This window comes from Cyprinus carpio, chromosome A1, assembly GCF_018340385.1.
Source record: "Cyprinus carpio isolate SPL01 chromosome A1, ASM1834038v1, whole genome shotgun sequence".
Classification (NCBI taxonomy): Eukaryota; Metazoa; Chordata; class Actinopteri; order Cypriniformes; family Cyprinidae; genus Cyprinus; species Cyprinus carpio.
The window spans coordinates 19768873-19794095 of NC_056572.1; the positions used below are offsets into that span (position 1 = coordinate 19768873).

The 25223-nt window shown below is 36.3% G+C and overlaps 1 protein-coding gene across 1 annotated transcript in view; it reads left to right on the forward strand.

Annotated features, from left to right (window-relative positions):
• LOC109069271 (propionyl-CoA carboxylase subunit alpha) overlaps nucleotides 1-25223 on the forward strand; it is a 52454-nt gene that overhangs the window by 6120 nt on the left and 21111 nt on the right. The window contains exons 5-11 of the mRNA XM_042756904.1: nucleotides 1827-1940; nucleotides 2167-2220; nucleotides 10321-10452; nucleotides 17566-17602; nucleotides 17702-17780; nucleotides 18656-18758; nucleotides 24030-24124. Coding sequence (XP_042612838.1) covers nucleotides 1827-1940; nucleotides 2167-2220; nucleotides 10321-10452; nucleotides 17566-17602; nucleotides 17702-17780; nucleotides 18656-18758; nucleotides 24030-24124 — 614 coding nt within the window. The remainder of the gene's footprint in view (nucleotides 1-1826; nucleotides 1941-2166; nucleotides 2221-10320; nucleotides 10453-17565; nucleotides 17603-17701; nucleotides 17781-18655; nucleotides 18759-24029; nucleotides 24125-25223) is intronic.

Genomic DNA, 25223 nt, shown 5'->3' on the forward strand with positions numbered 1-25223 from the left:
CCATTGTTTCACCGTCGGAGCAGATGTAGACAAGAATGTCTCCTAAGCGATTGAGGTGTTCTGTTGTTGGATGTAATAATGAACATAGCAGTCGTCATTTACTCACTGACATCTGAGCCGCTGAAAACACAGTGCATTACATTTGTTTTTGAAGGGAATGTACCCCCGATCTACATAAATGCTTCTATGTTTGCGCGAATCATTCGTGATCCAGCTTCACCAACAGAAAAAATGAGTATAAGGTTTTTTTAATGAATCTTTGCAAATCGCCTTTCCTAACAATGTGCTAATTAGCAAGTTTCACGGGGAATGCAGTTAAGTTTATCATCTCTCAGAGCGGGGCTTGGAAGAGAGGGGCGGGGTCAGCAGAGCTTATTTGCATTTAAAGGAAAATGCAACAAAACGGCTTGCTCTGAAAAGAGCTGATTTTGACAGGGTAAAAAGGGTGTTGTTTTACACTACCACTGAGAAATTTTAACCAAACTGTGTTACATACTTTTCATCAAGACCATAAAGAATCATATCAACTTGTGGAAAATGGGCATCCGATGACCTCTTTAAAAGTATGCCAGATCTTGCGTCCTCTCCAGTTAACAGGGTTGGTGCTGACAGAAAAAGAAGTTTATTAGGCTCCTGAAACAAATGGTGGGGAGCCGTCAAGTTTTGCGCTAAAGTCTTTTGGGCTCATTTGAGTCTTGGAAACTCCTCTACTTCTGTTTGCGTCACCCTCGTTAAATGTGAGGGAAAACAACTTTGTGTCCCTTTTTACACATGTGTGGAAACCATTAGCAGAGAAGCAGCAGTTGGCTAGCGAGTCTTTTCCAAACCTCCCCTGTTGATGCAGTTGTCAGTATTAATGCTTCCCCACTGTGAGGTCTGTCACTCCGTCAGCTCACTGTCACAGTTGCTTCACACCGTGTGTGACGACATCTTGGCCACACAGATATTTGCGCAGACGACTAACTGGCATGAACAACAATGAAATGAAGTGTTTAAATGTTTAAAGTACAGAGCCTGGTGCTAGCAACACCCAGGTCGTGGGTTTAATTTCCAGCAAACAAAATCTAAATGTTCATGAACTGGTCAAGATGTACGCCTTAAAGGCAGTGTAAGTTTCAGTGGTCAAAAGTACTTGCCAAATGCATAAATGTAATTCCCTTAAAAGGATGGTTGAGAAACTGGCATAAAAAATACAAGAAAAAAGATACACTAAATAAATAAATCTGGTCTGTTCAGCTGCCATAAATAATGAAATAAATGGGTAGAACTGACCTATAAATATCAAAATAGAAATTTTGGTCAATTTATTTTAAGATCCAATTCTCACCATTAACTACGACTTTTGCCTCAATAAACTCCTAATTTGCTGCTTATTAATAGTTAGTTAAGTAGTTGTTAAGGTCAGGCATTGAGTAGCATTAGGGATATAGAATATGGTCATGTAGAAAATGTGCTTTATAAGTACTAATAAATAGCCAATATGTTAATAGTAGGCCTGCTAATAAGCAACTAGTTAATAGTGAGAATTGGTCCCTATACTAAAGTGTTACCGAAATTTTGTACGCACATTCCACAACACATCAGAGTGACACTTTGCAGGCATGCTAATGACCCTAAATTAGAGAAAGGCACAAAATGCTATATATATATATATGTATATATATATATATGTATATATATATATATTTATATTTATATGCATGCACTGAATGCACTGTAAGTCGCTTTGGATAAAAGCATCTGCTAAATGCATAAATGTAAAATGTATATATATATATTGACTTTATATTGACTTTGACTATTTTCCTGTGTTTTCATTCCGTCAGGTACACGTAAAGATGGCTGATGAGGCTGTGTGTGTTGGTCCTGCCCCTACAAGTAAAAGTTACCTGAACATGGATGCTATCATGAACGCCGTCAAGCAGACTGGAGCTCAAGCTGTAAGTGTGTGTGTGTACATGTGTAAGATGAAACAGGGGAATTTAGCACAGTTGGAGCCTAATCCATGTTGGTGTAAACAATGTCATATATTATCACATGGTGCCCTGGACAATGTTATTATCGATAAACTGAGTAATGCAATGAAGCTGTTAAATGTCACTTGTATAACATTAATTCTATGGATGCATGTAGGTAAATAATTTAGTCTCTTTCTCTGTCTTATAGGTTCATCCTGGCTATGGATTCCTGTCTGAAAATAAGGAGTTTGCTAAGAGACTGGTGAGAAAGAAATTTGAAGAGTTAAAGAAAAGAAATATTTAAATGAGTTTGTGTTAGAGTTGGGGGGCTGAGTAGCTCCTTTACTTATTGTTCTACATCGGCCAGTGTCCCTCCCACACACACACACACACACACACACACAGTTTTCGTAATTAACAGTTCAGACCCCCCAGTAGTAATTTAATTAAAGGTGTGAGTTCTAAGGTGAGAAGATTATTTGCAACCCAAATGAAGGCAGAAAGGCCAAAAGGGTCATTTGATAAAGAGACTCATTCCACATTTACATTCAGTTCCATTTTTTCTTTTGAAGGACGGTGTTGTATTTCTTAGAATGTAGCCAGTTCTGATAGTATTAGTCAATTTACGTAATATTGAGTGTACTTGCATTACCATTCAATAGTTTGGTTAAAAGAAGTCTCTCCAGCATCTATTTGTGAAATATTACTTCTATCTAAAATAACTATTTTCTATTTGAATGTATGTTAACACTTGATGTATTCCTGTGATGCAAAGCTGAATTTTCAGCAGACATTACTCCAGTCTGCGGTGTCACCTGATCCTTCAGAAATCATTCTAATATGCTGATTTGCTGCTCAACAAAAATTCTTATTAATTTTTATTAATGAAAAATATCATTTTTTTTCCTGGAAAACAAAAATCAAAGAAACAAAAAATCTCCCTGACCTCAAACATTTGAACGGTAGTGTAGGTGGTTTATATTCAATAATCCTAAAGTAGCTCACCCTGAAAATGACTGATATTTATTCCATATGCAATAACATTTAATAGGAGCGGCCGGGAGCGTTCAGGCTTCAAAGAGGACACAAAACTTATAATGGCTTTATACCAGTCTTAGCTTTGAGTGAGGAACAAACCAAAATTTAAATAATTGTTTATTGATATTCTTGTTAAGTGCTAAGAGCCATATCTAAATTTGTTAGATTTATGAACAAATAATTCAATTTAGTTTAGTGAACCAACTGATTCTTAGAAAAAATATTGGACTCAAAAGTATGATTTGTTCAAGAATTGGACATTGCTTTGTTTTGAATTATATATTTTGTTCCTTTCTATTGTATGGCTTCACAAGGCATTTATAATATACAGAATATTATTCAAAAAATACTTTGGATATTTCATTTGTCCTCCATGGAAGAAGATAATGCAATTTTGAAACAATACAGTTAATAAATGTTTAATAGAATTTCATTTTTTTTTTTTTTTTTTTTTTGCGAACTATCCCTGTAACCCCTGTGCCCCAAAATAATTGAGCCGAGCACTCTGGTACTGACAAGTGCATGTGCCAGCCTCCAAGCCTCCAACTGTGCCTCAGTGTTGCCATGGCAACTAAACTCAGTAGCTACCATCTTTTTTTAACCCTTCAATCGATTATGACTAAATAAGGACATGCTTTGTGTCATGGCAGGCCTCGAACACACACAGAGAGTTCACATGGGGCTGCCACTCTCTCTTTTGATCTAGATATTTTTGCTTTTTTTTAGGATTCCAGATTTCTTCTGCCAGATATCTTCTTTTTGCCTGCTTTGCTGCATCGTAGAACAGAGAAAAGAGGAATAGACAGAATTTGAGAATAGAGATGTGGGAAGATGACACGCCTCTCTTCTTACGTTCTGTTTCTTTTGTCTACAATAGTCAGTCATGGTTATTTATTGTGCAATATACACATCTCTGGTGCGTGTGTCGTGTTACATGTCTTATTCTCTTGAGTGTAGTACGCCGTGAGACTCTCCTGGAGTTTCCTGCAGCTGCGCTGATGTGCTCGCAAGATCTCCTTTGATATAAATCACATTCAGGCAGGAGGGAAACACACGCGGTGCGTCGTCACAGCAACGGCGGGCTCACGTTGATAGGTTGCCTAGAAGTAGTTGTAGATCAAATTTTTAGCTAAAAATCTAAAATAAATAAGCTTTTCTGGTGCTGTTTTAAAGGCTTTCGACAGAACATCATACTGTTAATCAACAGAGCCTGTTAAAAATGCATCAGCATGTCAAAATAAGTTTTAAATATTAAGAAGTCAGGGACCCGAATCAGCCGAGCTGAACCCAGATTTGTTTCATGTCTCAAGGTTTTCGACTGCATTGATGTAAAGGACACCTTTCGATTTGATTGTTATCCTGCAGTGAATGAGTCACAAACTACTGCTTTTTTTTCTTTCTTTTAATCTACATCAACTCTATGAGGAAAATCTGCCTGGCAGCTCAGAATGAATAGAAGCAGTTTTGCTGCATTTTGGATTATACCTCAGTTATTAGAATTACATGAGTAGGCTATACATGAATTCTACAAAGTGCTTCCCACCTCATGTGTATTGATGTGATGTGTGATGTTAATGCAAAACTCCCCTATAAATGAAATTGTACTGAAAGTTGAAGTTATCACTAGCACCACCAACCAACCAACCGACCTTTTCCCATTGGCTGGAATGAATTGTGACATTGCAAAATGTGTTATCTGCTATTTTTCTTCAAAGCAGTTGTTAAATTATGCAGATTTGAGGTTTATAATTTGCACAGCCAACCAAGGAGAAAAGAGAGAGGCTGTGTCCAAATATGCATAGTTTCCTACTATGTAGTAGACAAACAACAGTATATGAAAAGAGAAGTATTCATAAAATGGTAGGCAAAAAGCACCCGGTGACCTACTTATTCTGGTAAGATTTTGAAGGTCGGATCCAGTAAACGGAGTTGCGAATGGCAGGGAATAAACACAACTGATGCTGTAGGTCACATGAGAATGACAACATGACGAATGTAGTATTTCCACATTGTGTTGATACTACATACTTTCATAATATAGAGTGTATTTTTTTAATGGTCAAAAAGTATTTATTCAAAAGAAGTAGTCTATCTACTCTGAGATTTCAGATGCAGCCAGTGAGAATGCTTATTTGATGGCTAATAACAATTGTATAATGAACTGAATTGTTTCTAGTGTTTTTAAGCATCGTCACTATGGTGCTCTTTAGTTGCTATCATGTTTATTGTGACTTGAATCGATATGTAAATGCACTGAAAAGGATACGTTTTGTCACTAATGGTGCTTTTCCACTGTATGGTACGACTCAGCTCGTCACGGCTCAGTACGGTACAGTACGGCTCGGCTCGGCACGGTTTGCATTTCCACGGCAGTTCAGTATCGCTTTAGAGTGGGTGGGATTATTTACATGTTGTTATAGTTGTGACCACCTCTTCTACCACGACTCCTAAAAAAAACTTTTTCATTCCACATTGCCCCATCAAGCTCTGGCTGGATCCACTCCTCTGCTATCAAACGAGAGGAACGTCTGTACTTCCGCAACAGACAACAAAACTTTTTAGTTGTTAAAAAAAGGCGCGCTCATTCAAAACAGTTGCATTGATCCTTCACTCGCTGTACTGATTTAAATTTAGCGGTTCTTTTGTGTTTGTGTTGCAAGTTCGGTGATGCAGGTAGCAACGATTCTCTCCGGTCAATCCGTGATCAGCAGAGTTTACACATCATGTTTTGGTCACGGTACGGATCACTTGGAACCTCGACCGAGGTGGTACTAAAAAAAAGTACCAGGTAACAGGTACTATACCCAGTGCAAAAAAAACCCCAAAAGTGAACCATACCAAGCCATACTGTGCTTTACCATGCAGTGGAAAAGCGCCATAAGATTGCCCTGCCAGCAACAATTTTAGCTAAATTCAGGTTAAAAACTATTCAAACACAAACTATGTTCATAGAATGACATTTAAAAAGAGCAAAACTTCAGAATTAATTGTTATTTATTTATTTATTTGTTTCAGTTTGTGTCAGTTTTTCATTTTTTCTATTTAATTGAATTGTCCATAACAGCATTGTTTCAGCCAATGTTGTGAGTTTGTAGGTAGAATACCTATTTGACTTGAATAATGGCAGATGGGGAGGTGTGAAACTAGTCTGAAAAAAAGTTTGTTGTGGTTCTGTTTGCTGCCGTTAATGGTGCAAAACAGTTGCACACTTTACCTTTAAATATGATTACATTAAACAATGTGGCATTAATTCCTTTTTAGCTAATAATAATAGTACTTTCATCTCTTTTAAACATATTTTTGCTATGATTAAATCCCCCTAAAAATTTACTGAGATTAAATCCCCCAAATTGTCCCCCTAAATCAGTCCAAAAAAAACAATAAACAAAAAAACATTCTGATTGTGTGTAGGCTTACAAATGAGTCAGGAGTGTCATATTAATGCATTTCTTACTTAAAATAGTTAATTCACACACTTACAGAAAGTGGTTTAAGCATAAGCATTTAATTTAAACCATTTGTCAGACTAATGTTAAATTTTAAACTTTTAGAAGTTTTTGTTTTATGTCTGGTTCAGACTACACGATTTTAGCCCGATTTTGCCACGATTTGCTTGACGTAGGGTGTCGTGAGGATTTGTAAATGACAATGGGAGTCGGGACGCAAGATTACATCGTTTCAGCTCATGTAGTGTGTCATAGTGGACAATAAACTATTCCACATCTGCGATGCTTCACGACATCAAGACAGAAAGACTAGCATGTTGAATTTTATTTTTTTTGTTGTCCACGATGAGTTCTGTCACATTGGTGACATTGACCAGTAGCAGCACAGAAGCTCTTGCATACACAGTTTTCAAACATAGTGAAACGAAGGAGAGATGATGGTGCTGCTAGGTGGAATTATGAGATGGAGGAAAGGTTCGTGGAGCTGTGGCAACAGTACTCCTGCCTGTATGATGCGTCATCGAGGGACTATCACGACAGAACAAAAAAAGCAAAATGCTGGTGAACGATAGCAGAAGTGAGTTGCTAGTTCCGCCTTGTCGAGGACATCACATACATTGTTAAATACGGCACGCGATGAATGGTCGGGAATTAACATGTAGTCTGACATGTTTCTTGTCCACAACACGACAAGATTTTAGGAGTCAAAATCTTATCTGACACAGTGACAATCGTGACCGACAAAAATATAGTGTATTCTTTAATTGCTTTTAATATTTTGTTTTATTATGTTCCAGACATTTTTTGTCCAGTTACCATGTATGTATACTTAATTGCTTTGAATAAACGTGCCTGCTTGAAGAATAAATGTAAATAATTTTTCATAACCAATTCCTGAACCACATCTGTACCTGCTCTGTTGTCTCTACCTTTCCATCCCCCGTTCACTCTTTTACATTGCCTTATACGCATGTGCGCGCACACACACAAACACACACGCGCGCAGATGAGTGGGCCATCCACTGCCTTCTGTGTGTGCGTGGAAATGAAGATGTCATTACATTAGCAGTTGAATAGCAATACCCCCCACATGAATAAGAGGTGAATGAGCCCCCATCCTGAATAGCTGCCCCCTCTGCTCAACTGTTAGTACAGTTTTACACAGTGCAAACGATTGGCCAGAGCCCCTGGGCATGCGCAGGTTCAGCCTAGAGAGCTCTGTTAGGATTACCTCTACAGCCTCTTTAGCATGTTAAAAGAGAAGCGCTTTTCAATAGCAGAGAGGAGATTGAGTTTGAGTGGAGTGTGCGTGTGTGTGTTTTCATGCCTTTTCACTCTTTGGATGTTGTCTTGAACAAGATGTTTTCATTATCCTAGTGTTCTCTCACTCCTGTTCACAGTTGTACACAAGTTTTTGACACTTCTAGAGGCTCACACTCTTTTTTTACTCTTGTTGTAGCGGTTTGCTGGTTGTTTAGCCCTTTGATTGTACCACATGCACAAATACACATGAGGGACTTATAAAATTGAACAGGAGGAGCAGAGAGATTGAGTGACATCTGAATGGGCCCAAGCGTTTTATTGGATTTAATTTTCCAGAACTCAACCGAGACACAGACAGGGGTTTGAGGGAAAGGTCTCTAGCGTGACTGGGGCCGCCATAATTTGTCAGTGAATTTAAAGCTTGATATTGTGTCCCGTTTATGTATTTTATTTCATGTGACCCTTTTGTGACTTTTTTCTCTCCTGTTTTGTTTACTGTTTTTTTTGTTTGTGGTTTTGTTTTGTTGTATTTTTTTTTTACATTTGTTATTTTGTTTCAAAGTTAGTTTTGTTTGTTTTTGTGTTTTTTTTTGTTCTGTAGTTTGTTTTATGTTTTTTTCCCCTGTTTTTTTGACATTTTGTTTTGATGTTCTTTTTTGTTTTGTGGGTTTTTTTTTTCTGGAGTTCTTTTTTTATTTAGTTTTGTATCTAATTTTAGTTGTTTTTGTCTTATTTAGATTTTTTTTTTCATTCTGGAGTTCTTTTGTTTTTGGGACTTTTGCTATTTATTATAGCCTTTTTTTTACAGCTCAGTTGTTTTCAGTCATTTGTTTGAAATGGTAAATGGTCGTTAGTTGCTCTAATGATTCATTTGTCACAATCAAGGAAATACACTATATTTTTATACTATTTATTATCATATTTGGCAATAAACAAGAGAATTGTGAACCTTTTAAATTTTTGGGCTTGCAAACTTCTGATTCAGTGAAAAATAAATTCCCCTATGGAAAAAGTGATTTGTAATTGACTTTAATTGATTACAGAAGCTGATTTTGTTTACACTTTAGTTTGTTTCTTTTCCCAAGCACTTGTCAAGAACAAACAGATCACTTTTTTTGCCTCATTTAGATTTATCCTTTATCTCATGACACCATGGGTCCAGTTGGAGCTGAAAGAGTCATGTGGTCAAATCCCTCTTTTAATTACAGAGCTCTGTGGGTTCTGCGCGCCTCAGGCATACTATCTGTAGTATATTAGCCAGGAAGCAATAGTCTCCCGATTCTCGAGACTAACAAAGAAAAGAACAGATCTCCTTTTTCCCGTTCCTTTTTTTCTGGCTTTGTTATTTAGTTGTATGTTTCTGCAGGCGTTACCTGAAGCTACCTTTCTTTACTTCACCAAGGTTCATACCCTGGGGGTCTTTTTTCTTCTTCTTCTTTTTGTAAAGGGATTTGGTTCTCCTGGCCAAAAAAAAAAAAAAAAAGTATGGTTGTTTACCTCTTTTGAGGTTGAGAGATTTAGATATTCAAGATGTTAGAATGCTGTGCGTGGCCAGTGCTCATAGTAAATGTTTTATATAGGTATGATTAAAAAAAAAAAAAAAGTAAAATGAAGTTATAATTATCTGTAAACATAATAATATATGAAGATGATGATTTTGTAAAGAAATGTACAGATTTATATTTGTCTACAAAACAAGTTAAACATTTCTATTTACACCAGTGTTCATGTTTAAGAGGTTTTTGGGGTCAAAAGTATCTTTTGCTCACCAAGGCTACATTTCTTTGATCAAAAATACCATAAAAACAGTAATATTCTGAAATATTATTTACATTTAAAATGTCTTGTTTTCTATGTGAATATATTATAAAATGTAATTTATTCCTGTGATGCAAAGCTGAATTTTCAGCAGCCATTACTCCAGTCTTCAGTGTCACACCATCCTTCAGAAATCATTCTAATATGCTGATTTGCTGCTCAAGAAACATTTCTTTTAATTATCAATGTTGAAAAAATTCTACTGCTTCATAGTTTTGTGGAAACTGAGATACATTGTTTGCTGAATAGACATTTCAAAAGTACAGCATTTATTTGAATATTTTTTATATAATATAAATCTTTGGTAACATCATAAATGGCTTTACTCTCACTTTTGTTTGATTTAATGCATCCTTGCTGAATGAAAGTATTAATTTCTTTAAAAAAAATTTATATTTGTATTTTTGACCCCAAACCTTTGAACGATAGTCTAAGTTCTTAAGATCATAAGAAACATACATCAGTCATGTGTGTCCAAACTTTTGACTGGTGCTGTGAACAAAAGTGGAATCAGATCGTGATGCACAGCTGTTTATCATGACCAGAAGAGTACAGCTGGATCACGTAATGTGCAGGTGTGTTGAGGTTTGATGTGGGAATAAAAACTGTGGGTGTATGTTATGATGTACGATCAGATTATCTCTGAGTCATGCGAGTCGTGCAGCGTGACGTGACATTTTCTGATGGTTGTCTTAATAGATTTGATGCCTATAATCATGATTTGTACGTAAGATCTGCTCAGAATAAATAACTTAGATGACATAAAATATGCCTTCCTATGAATTCTTCCTCTACAGGCGGCCGAGGGGGTGACCTTCATTGGTCCTGACACGCATGCCATCCAGGCCATGGGGGATAAGATTGAGAGCAAACTCATCGCCAAAGCTGCCAAAGTCAACACCATCCCAGGCTTTGATGGGGTGGTCAAGGTCAGATCAACATTTGGGATGTTTTATTTTTTTTTTTTTATTTCTGTTCTCAGTCTTTTCTCAAGAATCCATTACTTTTCACATACTTATGCTGTTTATCTTTAAAGGCATTTTCACAAACACTTTTTCTTTAGGCCTGCATCCAGATAGGTATTTTATCAAAATTTGTAAAAAACAAAAACAAAAAAAATAACAAAAATACTTTCCAAGCTGAGCTACAGTGCATATGTCGTGCAGGTAATGACGTACATATGTTATATAGTATAATGTACAGTGAATACACTGCCATTCAGATATTTGGGATTGGTAAGATATTTGTTAAATGGGTCATATGATGCGATTTGAATTTTTCCTTTCTCTTTGGAGTGTTACAAACTCTTGGTGCATAAAGAAGATCTGTAAAGTTGCAAAAGACTAAAGTCTCAAATCCAAAGAGAGATTCTTTTTAAAAGTTAAGACTGGTCCACGCCCTCCTAAAATGCCTCATTTAAACACGCCCCCACATGTCTACATCACTGTGTGGGAAGATTTGCATAAAACCGCCCAAATGTTCACACAAAGAAAGGAGTAACTTTTATTCTCGCTGTAGTATTGTTGTCGCTCCTTCATCGAATCGGCCGGCCGTTCTTCACTCATGCCCGCAGAGAATTTAGTTGTTTGAAACTCAAATATGTGGTTTATTTATAAAGACAGCACCTATTTAAAAATGTGTTTCACTGATTTCGGAGACTATAAGCTCGGTGCTCAGAGCTCATGTTTACCGACGAGAGCAGTCTCAACTCGGCTAGTCCTTCTGACATTTGCAGCTGGCTCTGATGTCTCTTTATTGGTTAAACATAAAATATGATTAGTTTTGGGTAAATCTAACAGGTTCTCTTTGGTCTTTATTCAATTAATCTATTTATATGTTAAAATGAAAATAAAAAGAGTCAATACTGTTTGATATAATATTTAGTTTCTTTGTAATGCAGCCTATATAGGCCTACACATTTTCCGACTGTATTGCCAAAGTCCACCGGTACATGACAGTGTGATGCAGTTTGTGGACAAAGGAGCTTTCTTCCTGCTGTCACTAGCCATGAGATCCACAACTAGTCAAAACAGACCCAAAGTGCCAACTAGTAGCAGAAATAATCTAATAGACTGTGCAGCTCCAGCCATTTTCTGTTATGAACTGCATATTTTGATCATTTTCATGTTGCACAGGAGCTGAATCCAGAATGTTATGGAAAGACATGGTAAAGCAGGGAGGATTGTTGTTGAAAGTGCATACTGTGATGTTCATCACAAAACAAATGGTTCTATAGACCTCACCAAATCACTAAGTTGCCTTATATACACTACCATTTAGAGACTTGCACTCCTGCGGGAGTACCACAGGACCCGGCGCTGGACAACTCTTTTTTTTGCGGGAGCATATAAATTGTTATTCAAAACATATAAATTGTAGGCCTTAAAGTTCTACGGCACCGTGCCAGATCTCTGGCGTGCAGCGTTTAGCTGCAGAAAAAAATAACCCTGCATTTTGAAAAAAATATTTGATAACACTTTCGAGTCAATGAGTTCGCCTACCAATGGTATGAGATGAGCACAGCTTTCACTCTCAACCAAACCAAACTATAACATTACTAGCCAATCAGAATTTGTTGCTCTTATAAACGCGCAACCCTGATGAATGGAGAAGCGTGACACGTTGAAAAAGCTGCGATGTGCAAAGGTCAGAGATGTCCATCTAGCGCATATTTACATAGAATAACTAGTTAAAAATCAGCAGAGCTTTGTAAACAGTAATCATGTCATCTCCATAAGAACGACATGATTGCCATAACAAATTTACCGGGATTTTTGAAAAGGTCCTGTTCACACATGATCTCTTAATGGTAACTTTTTGGTAATTTACCAGTAAATACTGTATGTGTGAAAGGGGCTAAACTCTTCCTCTGTATATGTGGTGAATTGGAATTACTCAGTGTCCATCTGGGAAATACACTGTGAACAAAGTGACGATCTCAGCCGCAGCTTCAGCGTCTATTTATAGTGTACGGGGTGGGCGCTTCGGAGCAACAGGTCTGGGGGGAAAATAGTTCCTGGGGAAAAAAGTTCCAGGTACAATTGTTCCGGGTAATTTCGGTGGCATGCGACATAAGTTTCAAAAAACAAATTATTTTCAACATACTGTACATTATTGTACATTACTGTACATCTCCTCTGTGCTCTGCCTTTCTGAAACGTATCGATTTTTCCAAAGCTCATCGTTCTGAAAAGATGTGCTCTGATTGGCCAGCTATCCAGTACGTTGTGATTGGCCGAATACCTCAAACGTGTGACTGAAATGTTATGCCCCTTACTATACTGTGATGCCGTGTTTCCTGGAGCGCAGAGACAAAAACATGAAAACCCATTATAAACGAGGCATTTGTTGCATCCAGTGGGGACATAATTACGGATTATAATGACAATACCAGGGGTTCTCAATTCCAGTCCTCGCGCCCCCAGCTCTGCATATTTTGCATGTCTCTCTTTAACACACCTGATTCAGATAATCAGCTTGTTAGAAGTGAGCTCCGTGCATGAACTTTGTTCCCATTGACATGGTTTCTACACAGTGTTCATTGCTTCCTACTTCCTGAGCAGGGGAAATCTGTTGAAGTTAACTTTACTTCGGAACATTAAATTCATGTCTCGCACACTTCAGTGCACTTTGAATGAAACATATACATTCGCTTCCAACTGGAATCATGGTGATGTCCACTTCGCAGGGTACTCATATTCGAATAGAACAATTGTCTGAAGCGATAAGAGAAACATACAAAATGTGCATAGCAGGGGGGCATTAGGACTGGAATTGAGAACCACTGAACCACTCGCGTTTGAATCATCTGTGGCAAATCCTTTAAATATGTAAATGTACTTACATACTGTGTACAGACTTACAGTCAGAACAGCCGGCATTGTAGTCTTCTCTTCCAGGATCAGGAAACAGTACTCCATAAAATGTGCTGCACACATCTGAATATTTGGGTTGTACTGTTCTGGAACAGTGTTGTGAATATCACTTAACCACTTATTTCTAGTTGTGTCCTCTTTTGGAAGACCAAACAAAGTAGCTTCGCTTTCACAACGAAACACACAGCGTCTCCACAACATGTCGGCAGCAGCAACAGCGAGAATAAAAGTTACGTCGTCTTTGCATGAACATTTGGGTAGCGTTATGCAAATCTTCCCACATCGTGACATAGACGTGGGGGCGTGTTAGTATGAGCTGTTTTAGGAGGGTGTGGTTGACTCTTAACTTTTATAAAGAATGTCTCTTTAGATTTGAGACATTAGTCTTTGCAACTTTACAGATCTTATTTATACATCAAGAGCTTAAAAAACTTTAAATCGCATCATATGACCTTTTTAAGACTAACATATTGATACTAAAATCCAAAAAACTTTAATTTTGATATCATGGGGACTTTAAGTTAGTTATGTTCATATTATATATAGGAATATTACATTATGTATTTTAACTGTGTTGTTCAATAAAACCATTTAATTACGTTTTTCGTATTTTATTTGAACCAATTATTATTGCTTCATCGTTAGTTTATATATAAATAGTCACACAAAAGCCTGGTTTTCACTTATTTACTCAGTTGTCAAAATAATCAGTAGATTACTTGATTACCAAAATAATCATTAGTTACAGCCGTAGATTAGTTGTAATATTTCAAAATACAACTGCATTGTTTTACTACTAGAAATTCAAAAGACAAGTATTTTGTCATTGGAAATTTCTTAAATATTCTATTAAAATATTGTATCATTCTAGTGAACCAAATATTTGTATTTTGTTTCATCTCGTGAGCTATTGTCGCACCCCTATTGTTTTTTCCAAGTGTATGATATGGCTTTCACTCTTCAGGTCAACCATATATTCATAAAAAAAAAAAAAAAAAAAATATATAAGGATAGCAATAACTTTGCCATAGTATCCTTTCAAATGTTAAAGTTGCCATAGTCATTGCATGCTTTGCATGTGCAAAAAGTTTTACACAGATTAACGTGCAAAAGAACTATAAAGACCCATAGGTATCACTTTACAATAAGACCTCATTAGTTAACCTTAGTTAATGCATTAACATTCACAGTGAGCAATAGCTACATTTGCTACAGAAGTTATTAATCTTTGTTAAAAAATACAAGTCTTAGTTCATGTTAGCTCATTAAATAACACAGTTGCAACTTTCGATTTTAACAACGTGCTATTAAATATTGGAATACCTAAGATGAATGAATGTTCAGAATAATTTTAATTGGCAGTTTATGTTAACTAATGAAGCCTTAATGTAAAGTGTGAACGAACAATAAAAGAATCAAAACACTTTCAAACAATGTCTAGGGCATGTTGTAGTAAAGTCAAGTCATCTTTATTTATATAGCGCTTTAAACAAAAAAGATTGTGTCAAAGCAACTGAACAACATTAATTATGAAAACAGTGTCAATAATGCAAAATGACAGTTAAAGCCAGTTCATCATTGAATTCAGTGATGTCATCATGCAGCTCAGTTCAGTTTAAATAGTATCTGTGCAATAATTTGCAATCAAGTCAAGGATATCACTGTAAATGCGATCCAGATTTTCCAGATAAAAAAAAAAAAAAAAAGTTTGAAAATAGGATATTAAGTCTAAATATTTAAGTATTTGGCACTGTGATGAACACCATAGCAAATCCACAAATCTGAATGGCTATTTAAAATGATTTAAATATGTTTTAGAAAGTAGCTTTATTTATTTCCAGGGTAAGGGCTTTCCAGGGTAAGGGCTGCATTTTCTGCAGTTTAGTGCCATCTGCTGTCAGAGGGTGAATGTGCTTTCATTCAGCGGTCTCTCACTAGTTCCTCCATGTGCTTCTCATGCATGCTTGTTTACATCAAAGTGCACATGCTCTTTCAAGCAGCATAGGTGTTGTGCATTCTGACCAGTTGATGGGAATAGTATTCTTAAAATGCATTCCAAATTCTGAGTAATTTGTAATATATAATTATTCACGTATTTAGAAGTGCCCACTATAACAATATTGTGCATATTCATTACCGTGATATATCGCATTAACGACTACCGGCACATGTCTAGTTATAACAGAGCTTTATAAGATCGCGATGAACTGAGATGTCAGCTTTTAGTGATTAAAGGAAGTACTTCTCGCGTTCTGCCATGCCAAACCATGCACGAAGCAGCCCATGCTTGCTTTTCTGTTAAAAATAACAGTGGTTTGTGAATGTTGATGCTTAGCCTAAATAAATATTTTATCGGGAGCATTTATGTTGCGATGTTGTGGATATTAGAAGATGTTACAGAACCATTTAATGTAAATTTCTTTGATGTGCTGAAAAAAAAAAAACTTTAGATTACTTTTATGCGGGCTGGAGCAGGACCAGATAAGAGATTTTTCTGCTGGAGTGGGACTGAAAAATTCATCCTGCGCAGATCTCTACTAACATCCTCAAACATTATATTTAAATAATAATAATTTTATATATATATACACATATATATATATATATATATAGAGAGAGAGAGAGAGATGTGTGTATGTATGTTTATATGTGTGTGTGTTCTCTGTTGCAAAGCATATAAAAAAGCTCTTAACCACAATAAAGCTACATACCAATCCTCAAAAATGTCTTTAAACTCAATTCTCTTGTCTCTATTCCTTTTCTCCCTCCCCCATCCATCTCCTCCTCCTGCCTGCTGTTTAAATGGCCTTTAATGGTCGTTTTGACACTTCCTGAGCTGATAGGGCTCTATAAAGCAAAGATGTGCCGCATGACACTCTGACTGTATGGGCATTACCATCTGTGAAAACCTCCTCAACGACCCTGATAACATCAGCAAACTGATCACAGTCTGACTCTCACACACACGTGAACATCTCTCCCTTAGTCCCTTCTGCTGGATTTCTCACCTTACCCTAACTTCATTTAACGCTGGCGTAGAACTCTGCTGTTAATGTATTTTGACATCTGGTGAGAAAGAACTTTTCAGTGGTTGTTTCACCATTTCAGTAATTGTTTGTAAACAATTACTTTGTCTCCATTTTCAATTTGCATTTGCATAATTGCAATTTTTTTTAAAGCAATTAAATATGACCTATTGTCACTAAACATGTTAAAATTGCTTCTAACAGCTTGCAGTCTGAAAGGAATCACATCAGCAGTTTTGGCAGGAAAATATTAACAATTTGATTCTTTCAGTGCGTAAAAAATGCACAACATGGTCATTGCTCACTGTTTTAGATGAAATGCGGCAGTCTTCCAGTATTTAATATTATTTATTTATTTATTAATTTCTCACTTCCAACATTTCTTTTACAAGGAAATGGAAAAAACTTATGTTGCAGAAAAGTAATAGTGGGCCTTAACACTCATCAGTTTTTAATGTTATTTATACTACAAAGCACATCTGTTCCAGATGAATTCTCTTGAAGTGTAGTGAACACTTTTATGCAGTTGCAGGTACTATACAAGTATAAGATTTGAATAAGGGTTTCTTCAAGTCAATTCAGTCACTGGTGTGTCAGGTTTTTGTTTATTATTATTTTAATTAAAACAAGACAATTTCAGGTGTTTTTGTTAAATAGTTAAATATTTTAAATCATATTTAAATCACATTAAAAACCAATGTGCATTTTTTTTTTTTTACCCTGCCCTTCATTCATTTTTCTACTTCATTTATTTTGCCTACTCTTGTAATTATATATTTTATTGTTAAACCCTTGTCTCAGAGCCAAACTTTGATTTAAATAAAATGAATACAGTCAAAATCATAATATTGGTCTTTTAGAAAATAAACTTAGATCCAAAAGTGCTCATCAGTTTTTTGGTTTCATAAGATTAAAACCATTAAACATAATTATCATGAATATGAGTTGCTAATCAGGTGACTTTTGGTCAAATCTGAACATTTATCATTCAATCACAAAAACTATAATAAAACTATTATGCTATGTTGCTCCCCCTGCTGGACATGACGAGGAGCTGAATTGCCTTGGGTGCTGCAGGCCACATCTTCACAAACAGATATGCATTTACTAAGCAAGGTGATGTTTATGTTTTTTATTTCAGGATGCAGAAGAGGCTGTTAAAATTGCAGGAGAAATTGGTAAGAATCATTCAAATGGCGACATTATAATGTTTTTCATCTATCAAGAAAAAGGTAAAGTGATAAAGCAAACTCTGAATTTGTGTCCATCTCTTAAAGGCTACCCTGTTATGATAAAGGCGTCTGCTGGTGGAGGCGGTAAAGGGATGAGGATTTCCTGGAATGATGAGGAAACCAGGTGAGACATGAAAAATGCAGATTCAGGGATGCTTTTAAGCAGATATCAGATCCAGCTGAGACCCTGTGTAAGTTTTCTTTGGAGAGAGTCAGTCTGAGGTTCTTATTCAAGCGGTTCTAAGTTTTATTAGACTAATTCGTTAGTTAATTAAACAAATTTGTTTTTAGTCAGTGGTATGGGGAATCAGGAATGGAAACAAAGTGACCAGAGTGTTAAATTATTGTTTTTAATTTGTTCATCCACGTATAAATGTAGTAAACTAAGAGACACACTGTACATACACACATCAACCCTTTAGATTCTCTCTGTGTCTTCCTCCCTCCCTCCTTATCTTCCTGTGTTCTTGAGAATATTAATAAAAACTTAAATTGTGCCTTTTATTGTCATAAGCTGAAACCAGGCTTTTGTTTAAGCTTTAATTGGATTTATCCTGAGAGGCAAAACAGTCACACATGGAGACTGAGAGAGAGAGAGAGAGAGAGAGAGAGAGAGAGAGAGAGTACTCAGGCAAATAGATGCTTATCTACTAAAGAGGAAGCCTCTTGCCACAAATGTCAAGTTCCCTTACAACGGCCACTTGAACCCAGATCCAGGCAGTTTAACCAATTCAAGCTAGATCTGTTAGTTCACAGTCAGTCATTCTCTCATTTCTCTATAACTAGACATGAATGGTAGTTGATGGAAGTTAATAGTAAAAAATCTTATAACTAACTATAAACAGAAGTTAATAACAAACAAGTGCTTGATATATAATCAAATATGAATAATCATCATCTTTTTTTAAGATTATGAATTAAAAATGATGAATATTATTATTATTATTATTATTATTATAAAGCGATGAAGTCATATGAAGTTTTGATATTCTGTTTCAGGGAAGGCTTTCGTTTTTCCTCCCAGGAGGCAGCATCTAGTTTTGGAGATGACCGTCTGCTGATTGAGAAGTTCATAGATAACCCCAGACATATTGAGATTCAGGTATTTACTGGATAGTTGCCACCATACTTGTGTATACATAAACACTTTTGAAAGGATTTATATTAGAATAGTAGTGTAGTCATCACATATTTAAAGACTCAAAAATATTACAATAAATCCAATGTTTTTTGCATAATCTTTTGAATTAACTAAAATATTTAATTCCTTCAAAAGATTCTGCTTAGATTCCAACTAGATTACACTCTGGGTATTCTTCCAGCCAGATTAATGAGATATTCACCGTAGATGCTTTTTTAGTAGTCTTGAAAGAATTTGAAATGTTTGGGGTCAGAATTTTTTTTTTTTTTGTTTGTTTTTTTTGCTCTTGCTCACCTAGGCTGCATTTACTTAATAAAAAATGCAGTAAAGCTGCAATATTGTGAAATATTGTTACAATTTAAAATAACTGTTACTAACCCCAAACTTTTGAGTGGTAGTGTTTCTGCTGGACACTCGTAGTTAGAAATAGCCTCAGACTGGCTCATGAATAGTAATTAGATAAAACCAGTAGGGCTGGACCAGAATATTTGATTATTCGAATATTTGTTCGGTGGGTTTGGCATTCGATTTTCAATTTTGAGATTCGAAAAATCAATTTTTTTTTTTTTTTTTTTTTTTTTATAAACACCTCAGATCCCCCACAAAACGGTTCTCATTTGATCTTGAAAATAGCAGGTTTTTTTACTATCGGGGCAAACAGTTCTAAGAACTGTCAGGTACGGTTACAGTTGTATTTCCATGTGAGCCTGGTACGGTGCTGTACGATTACAAACCGTTCTCAGCCCAGAATTCTCGGCACGGTTAGACAATCTCGGTGCTGTTAGAGTGCATGTGTGGACGTTGTCACTCTGTTGCCTGGCTACCAATTTCTCCATAGCTGGCTAAATAAGCGGAAGCACGCTATTTGATCAAACAGCCAAGTAAACAGCTACACTATGTTCAATATAAAAAAGAAAAAAATGTCTGAGATAGTTTGGTCTGTGGGGGAAACATTTGCGCTTATTGATATTATACCCATCGTCGCCTTCTGTTTATTTTATTTTTCACATCAAGAGTTGTGTCCTTTTTTTTTTTCTATTATTGAACGAAGTAAAAAGGAGTCCCAAAAACAGAAATATCTGATCATCGTCCATATCGCTGTTTATATTACACTTGCGTTACCAAAGCAACTTACGCATTTGTATTGCATTCCAAATAGCTCTGTTATCAGCACCAAGTGAGGACAAGACAGAAGCAGTGTGCTGCATCAAGTTTAAAAAATCACCTATTGTTGGTTTAAAAAAAAAACAAGCTGCCTTTATCCGCTAATCAGTAATTTTACACATGATAAAAACGTGCACTTAATCCGCTTGGAAAATACTTAAGAAAATGGCAGTCATAAAAAAAATGTACAGTAGCCCAGCCTAATAATAATTTGTCTATATTAAAAGTTTTGTGTGTTTTGTATCACTAATGCAGTGTCTGTTCTCAGAGCATATAAGCCCTGCCCATGTGCGGCACACCGCTTCTGGCTTGTGCTGTTCTGTAGTTTATTAAAAGTTTATTAATTCTGAACGTGTTGCGTGTCCATATTGCACCAAAATGCACACTGCACTCCATTGGGTCCGCAGCAACACACCTGCCACGCGTGAAGTCGATTGGATGAACGCTTCTCAAGAAAATAAAAATACAGACAGACACACAGAGATTCCTGCCTTTATTAGAGAGAAGAATATGTTCAGCCCCTCCCTCCGAAGCTTCGAATATTCGGTGTTGATTACTACCGAAGCTTCGAAGCTCAAAAAATGATATTCAGACCAGCCCTAGAAACCAGTTTGACCACCCATAGTTGTAACCGATTGCTGAAAAGCAGTTAAGTGGGCACTAGCTGCATTGAGACCAATTCATTCAGTTTAAATTAAAATTTGTTTACTAAAACTAAGCAGCTAAAATATAATAATTAATGTCCAAAATATAGAATAGAATGGAATAGAATAGAATAGAGCACAATTTAGTAATTTTGTCTTTATTAACTTCTTTATTAACTGTAGTAACACTTTAGTATAGGGACCAATTCTTACTATTAACTAGTTGCTTATTAGCATGCATACTAGCATGTTGGCTGTTTATTAGTACTTAAAAAGCACATATTCTGCATGACCGTATTCTACATCACATCCTTAATCCAACACAATACCTAAACTTAACAAATCCCTTACTAACTATTGATTAGCAGTAATTAGGAGTTTGAGGCAAAAATCATAGTTAATAGTTAGTAAATAGTGAGTAACTGGACCTTAAAATAAAGTGTGACCATAACCGTTTACAGTTTAAGTTAACTTTCACCCAAACATTTACATTTATGAATTTGGCAGACGGTATTATCCAATGCATTTATCATACGCATTTTTATCAGTTCTTGCTTTCCCTGGGAATCGAACCAATGACCTTGGCATTGCTAGTGCCATGCTCTAATGTTTGAACTTCAGGAAGGCACAAAAAATCATTCTGTTTATCAAATTAATGTTACACTTGGATTACCTTCTAGGTTGGAGGAGGTTAGTTGTAATTGGTGTAGTGGTTAAGCCTCAGGGCCAGTAACTAGAAGGTTGTTGGATCTATCCTCAGAGTTTTTTTCAGTTGTCATTGTGCCGTTAAGTAAACAGCTTAACAAGGGTTACCACAGGGTCTTAACAAGTCTTTAAAAGTCTGAAATTCAGTTGTATCAAATTTAAGGTCTTAAAAGTGTTAAATTGTACAAGAAAGTCTTAATTATGATTTCAAGAGGTCTTAAATTTGGGGACGGAAAGAGCAGAATTGTGATATGGCTGAATGTGACGATTAAACTTCAAAAAGCTATGATTTCATTGAATAAACATGAGCACTGCACATTCAAAGTCTGGTGCTGTGCTGCTTTGTGTTCTGCCGGTACCAGGGAAACAGTTATATTTCTACCAAACACTCCACCTGCTGGCAGAAAATGAATGAGCATTTTCAATAAAACTGTTGTTTTGTTCAGAGTTCAGACTAATGCAAAAATCAACCCAAACACGCAGAGCTTTAAATGTGAACTGGTGGATCGATAAGAAGACAATGCATTATACATATCTAAACATAGGGGTGTGTGATATGTATGGTCTGCGATAATATAGTAATTGTTGTTTTAATTATGTGTGATTTGATATTGAGTATATTGCGAAAAGCAAACACAAAACACGCTTAAAGAGTGCACACATACATTAGGTGATAAAGTCTAGTAACATTAGGTTAGACTAGTGCATGTGTGCATTAAGAGTGCGTAATCAGTCTATTAAAATGCATTTAGAATTATCACATAATTTAAGACAGGGGCAGAAAATGTATATATTTGAGCAGATGAGCAGCAGAGTTCTGGATGTATTGGAGTTTATTTAAGGTTTTGGATGATATACAGTACAGGATGCTATTGCAGTAGTCGATTCTGGAGGTGATGAAGGCCTGGATGAGGGTTTCTGCAGCAGAGAAAGAGAGTGATGGACAGAGGCGGGCGATGTTTTTGAGGAGAAAGAAGGCAGTTCTGGTGATTTGTTTTATGTGGTGTTCAAAGGAGAGGTTATTGTCAAAGATGACTCCGAGGTTGCGACTGTGAAGGGATGGAGACAGGGTGAAGGTGTCGACAGTGAGGGAGAAACTGTGAATGGTTTTAGTGATGAGTACGGGGACCGATGATGATCATGTTTGTTTTTTCGCAGTTGAGTTGAAGGAAATTGGTGTGCATCCAGGATTTAATGTCAGTGAGGCAGTTGGTAATAGTGGAGTGGGTGGCAGAGGTGATGGATTTAGTGGAGATGTAGAGCTGAACATCATCGGCATAACAGTGAAAGTTGAGACCATGGTGGTGAATGATATTGCCAAGGGGAAGCAGGTATAGTATGAAGAGGAGAGGACCAAGCACCGAACCCTGTGGGACACCTTGGGGCAGCGGAGCAGTGGAGGAGGTGCAGTTGTTGATATGGATGAATTGTTGTCTGTCAGTGAGATAAGATTGGAGCCAGGAGAGGGCAGTGCCGGTGATACTAAGAAAAGATTCAAGGTGGGAGAGAAGAATGGTGTGGTTGATAGTGTCAAAAGCTGCAGTTAGATCAAGGAGGATGAGGATGGTGAGGTGACCAGTGTCTGCAGAGAGGAGGATATTGTTAGTGACTTTGAGGAGGGCTGTTTCAGTGCTGTGTTGTGATCGGAAACCAGATTGAAATGGTTCAAAAAGGTTATTTGAGCAGAGGTGAGTTTTAAGTTGTTTGGTGACAGTGCGTTCCAGTCTCTTAGACAGAAAGGGGAGATTGGAGATGGGCCGAAAGTTTGACATGATGTCGGGGTTGAGTCCGGGTTTTTTAAGGATGGGGGTGACAGCAGCCAGTTTGAGTGAAGGGGGGATTGAGCCAGAGCTGAGAGAGGAGTTAATGATTTCTATGATGAGTGTGGAGATAGCAGGTAGTAAGTCCTTGATGAGGTTGGATGGAATGGGGTCCAGGACACGTGTAGATGTTTTCATTCCTGTTACTATTTTGGACACAGGGGAGAACTGAGACAGGGACTGAGAGGTAAAGGGGGGAGGAACAAATGATGGAGTGAAAAGGCAGATAGTGGTGACAGAAGAAGAGGACAGGTTGTTGTAAATGGTGTCAATTTTGGTCTGAAAACATGAAAGAAAAGAGTTTTAAGAGTATTAAAGAGTATTAATTTCTATTACCTAAACCGCTCATATGGTATTCATTTTTTTTTTTTTTTTTTGCAGGTCTTAAAAAAAGGTCTTAAAAAGTCTTAAATTTGTGTTTAAAAATCCTGCAGAAACCCTGTTAACATCAGGTTCCACATTCTGCTCAACTTATTTTAAATAAAGCTTCTAGATTCAATAATATTCCCGGAGCTAATACAGTAAAGCAAGGCACTAGCAACACTGAGGTTGTGTGTTCAATTCCCAGAGAACGCATAAATGGGTAATGTAAACCTTCTATGCAAAGTAAGTCACTTTGGATAAATGCTTGTAAATGTTACAAAGCTGTAAATGTGATTAAATTCTAGATTATAAAGCTAGATGCCTGACAAATAACATCATTTACTCTGTTGTGGAACATTTTAAAATAGTCTGGATTTTGAACAATCACATTTGAGTTCTTTCTAAATTTCCAATGTGAGTCTTTTACCATATCTGCATCTTTCTCTACAGCAGACATTGTTGTCTACAGTGACATTTATATTTTATTTTATTTATTATATTATATTTTTGCTAACGGTGTCCTTTGTTGTTTGCAGGTGTTGGCGGACAAACATGGCAATGCTCTGTGGTTGAATGAGAGAGAGTGCTCCATCCAGAGAAGAAACCAGAAAGTGGTGGAGGAGGCACCCAGGTTTAAGCAGTTTTTTTTTCTTTAGTTGAAGCCAACCTGAGAGTTATTTTGATGCACCAATTTATGTGCAAGAGAGTCATTGTGGAAGAACGGGGAAAAATATGATATACACATGACTACACTGTGTTGCATAAAAAATTATTTAATTATTTAATTTAATTTATTTATTTAATTTAGGGATGCACGATATTGGAATTTTACCGATATCCGATATGCCGATAATTTTCAACTCATTTTGCCCGATAGCTGATGCCAATACCGATATATAATTATTTTTTAATTTTGGTTAGTTTTTTAACAAGAACTTATTTGTTACAATTAAATAAAAAATAATAAAGTTATTTTATAATTACAGTACATTGAAGATTTGAAAATAACTATAAATAAACTACATATTCATCACTGCATTTTGTTTTTTCAGAAAGATGCAGTAGTAATCTTAACATTTTATTTTAAGATTTAGCATTTGTAAATGGTCCAAAGCAAAAGAATTTTAAAAATTCTGAACATCTTTTAGAGCTCATAATTTGTTTAAAAAATATAACATATTACACATAAATGAATAAATAAGTATATATAAAATAATTTAATTTAGGTGTCGTGTGTGAATTTTTTTTCTTTTTTTTTTCCTAGTAAGCTATAGCTTCTAACCTTTAAATCAAAATATAATCATGATTTTATTTATTAACACAGTCTAAAATATTAATTGTGCATTTTGCTTTCATTTTATTAGAAGTAGGCCAACAGCACCCCCTACGGAATTAAAACTCCTTACTGAGCGGGTATTAAGACCCTGGGGAGGCTGCTGCTGCTGCCACTGCACCTGCTATTATGGTTAACTCGGTATCACACACAGAAGGCATTATTCTGTAAGTGCATTCTCAGTTAAAATGCAGTGATCCAAAACAGTGAATCCAATCACCATTCAGGCAAAACTTTGCTTCAAGAATGAGCCACGATGCTGACATGATCTAATCGCTAGCACACCCTGAGCACATGTGAGTTACTCCTCTTATCGGCAAGACATATCGGCATAATTTTTCATATCGGGCCGATGCCCTTATTTACATTTAAAGGGGTGCTATTATGCTTTTTCACT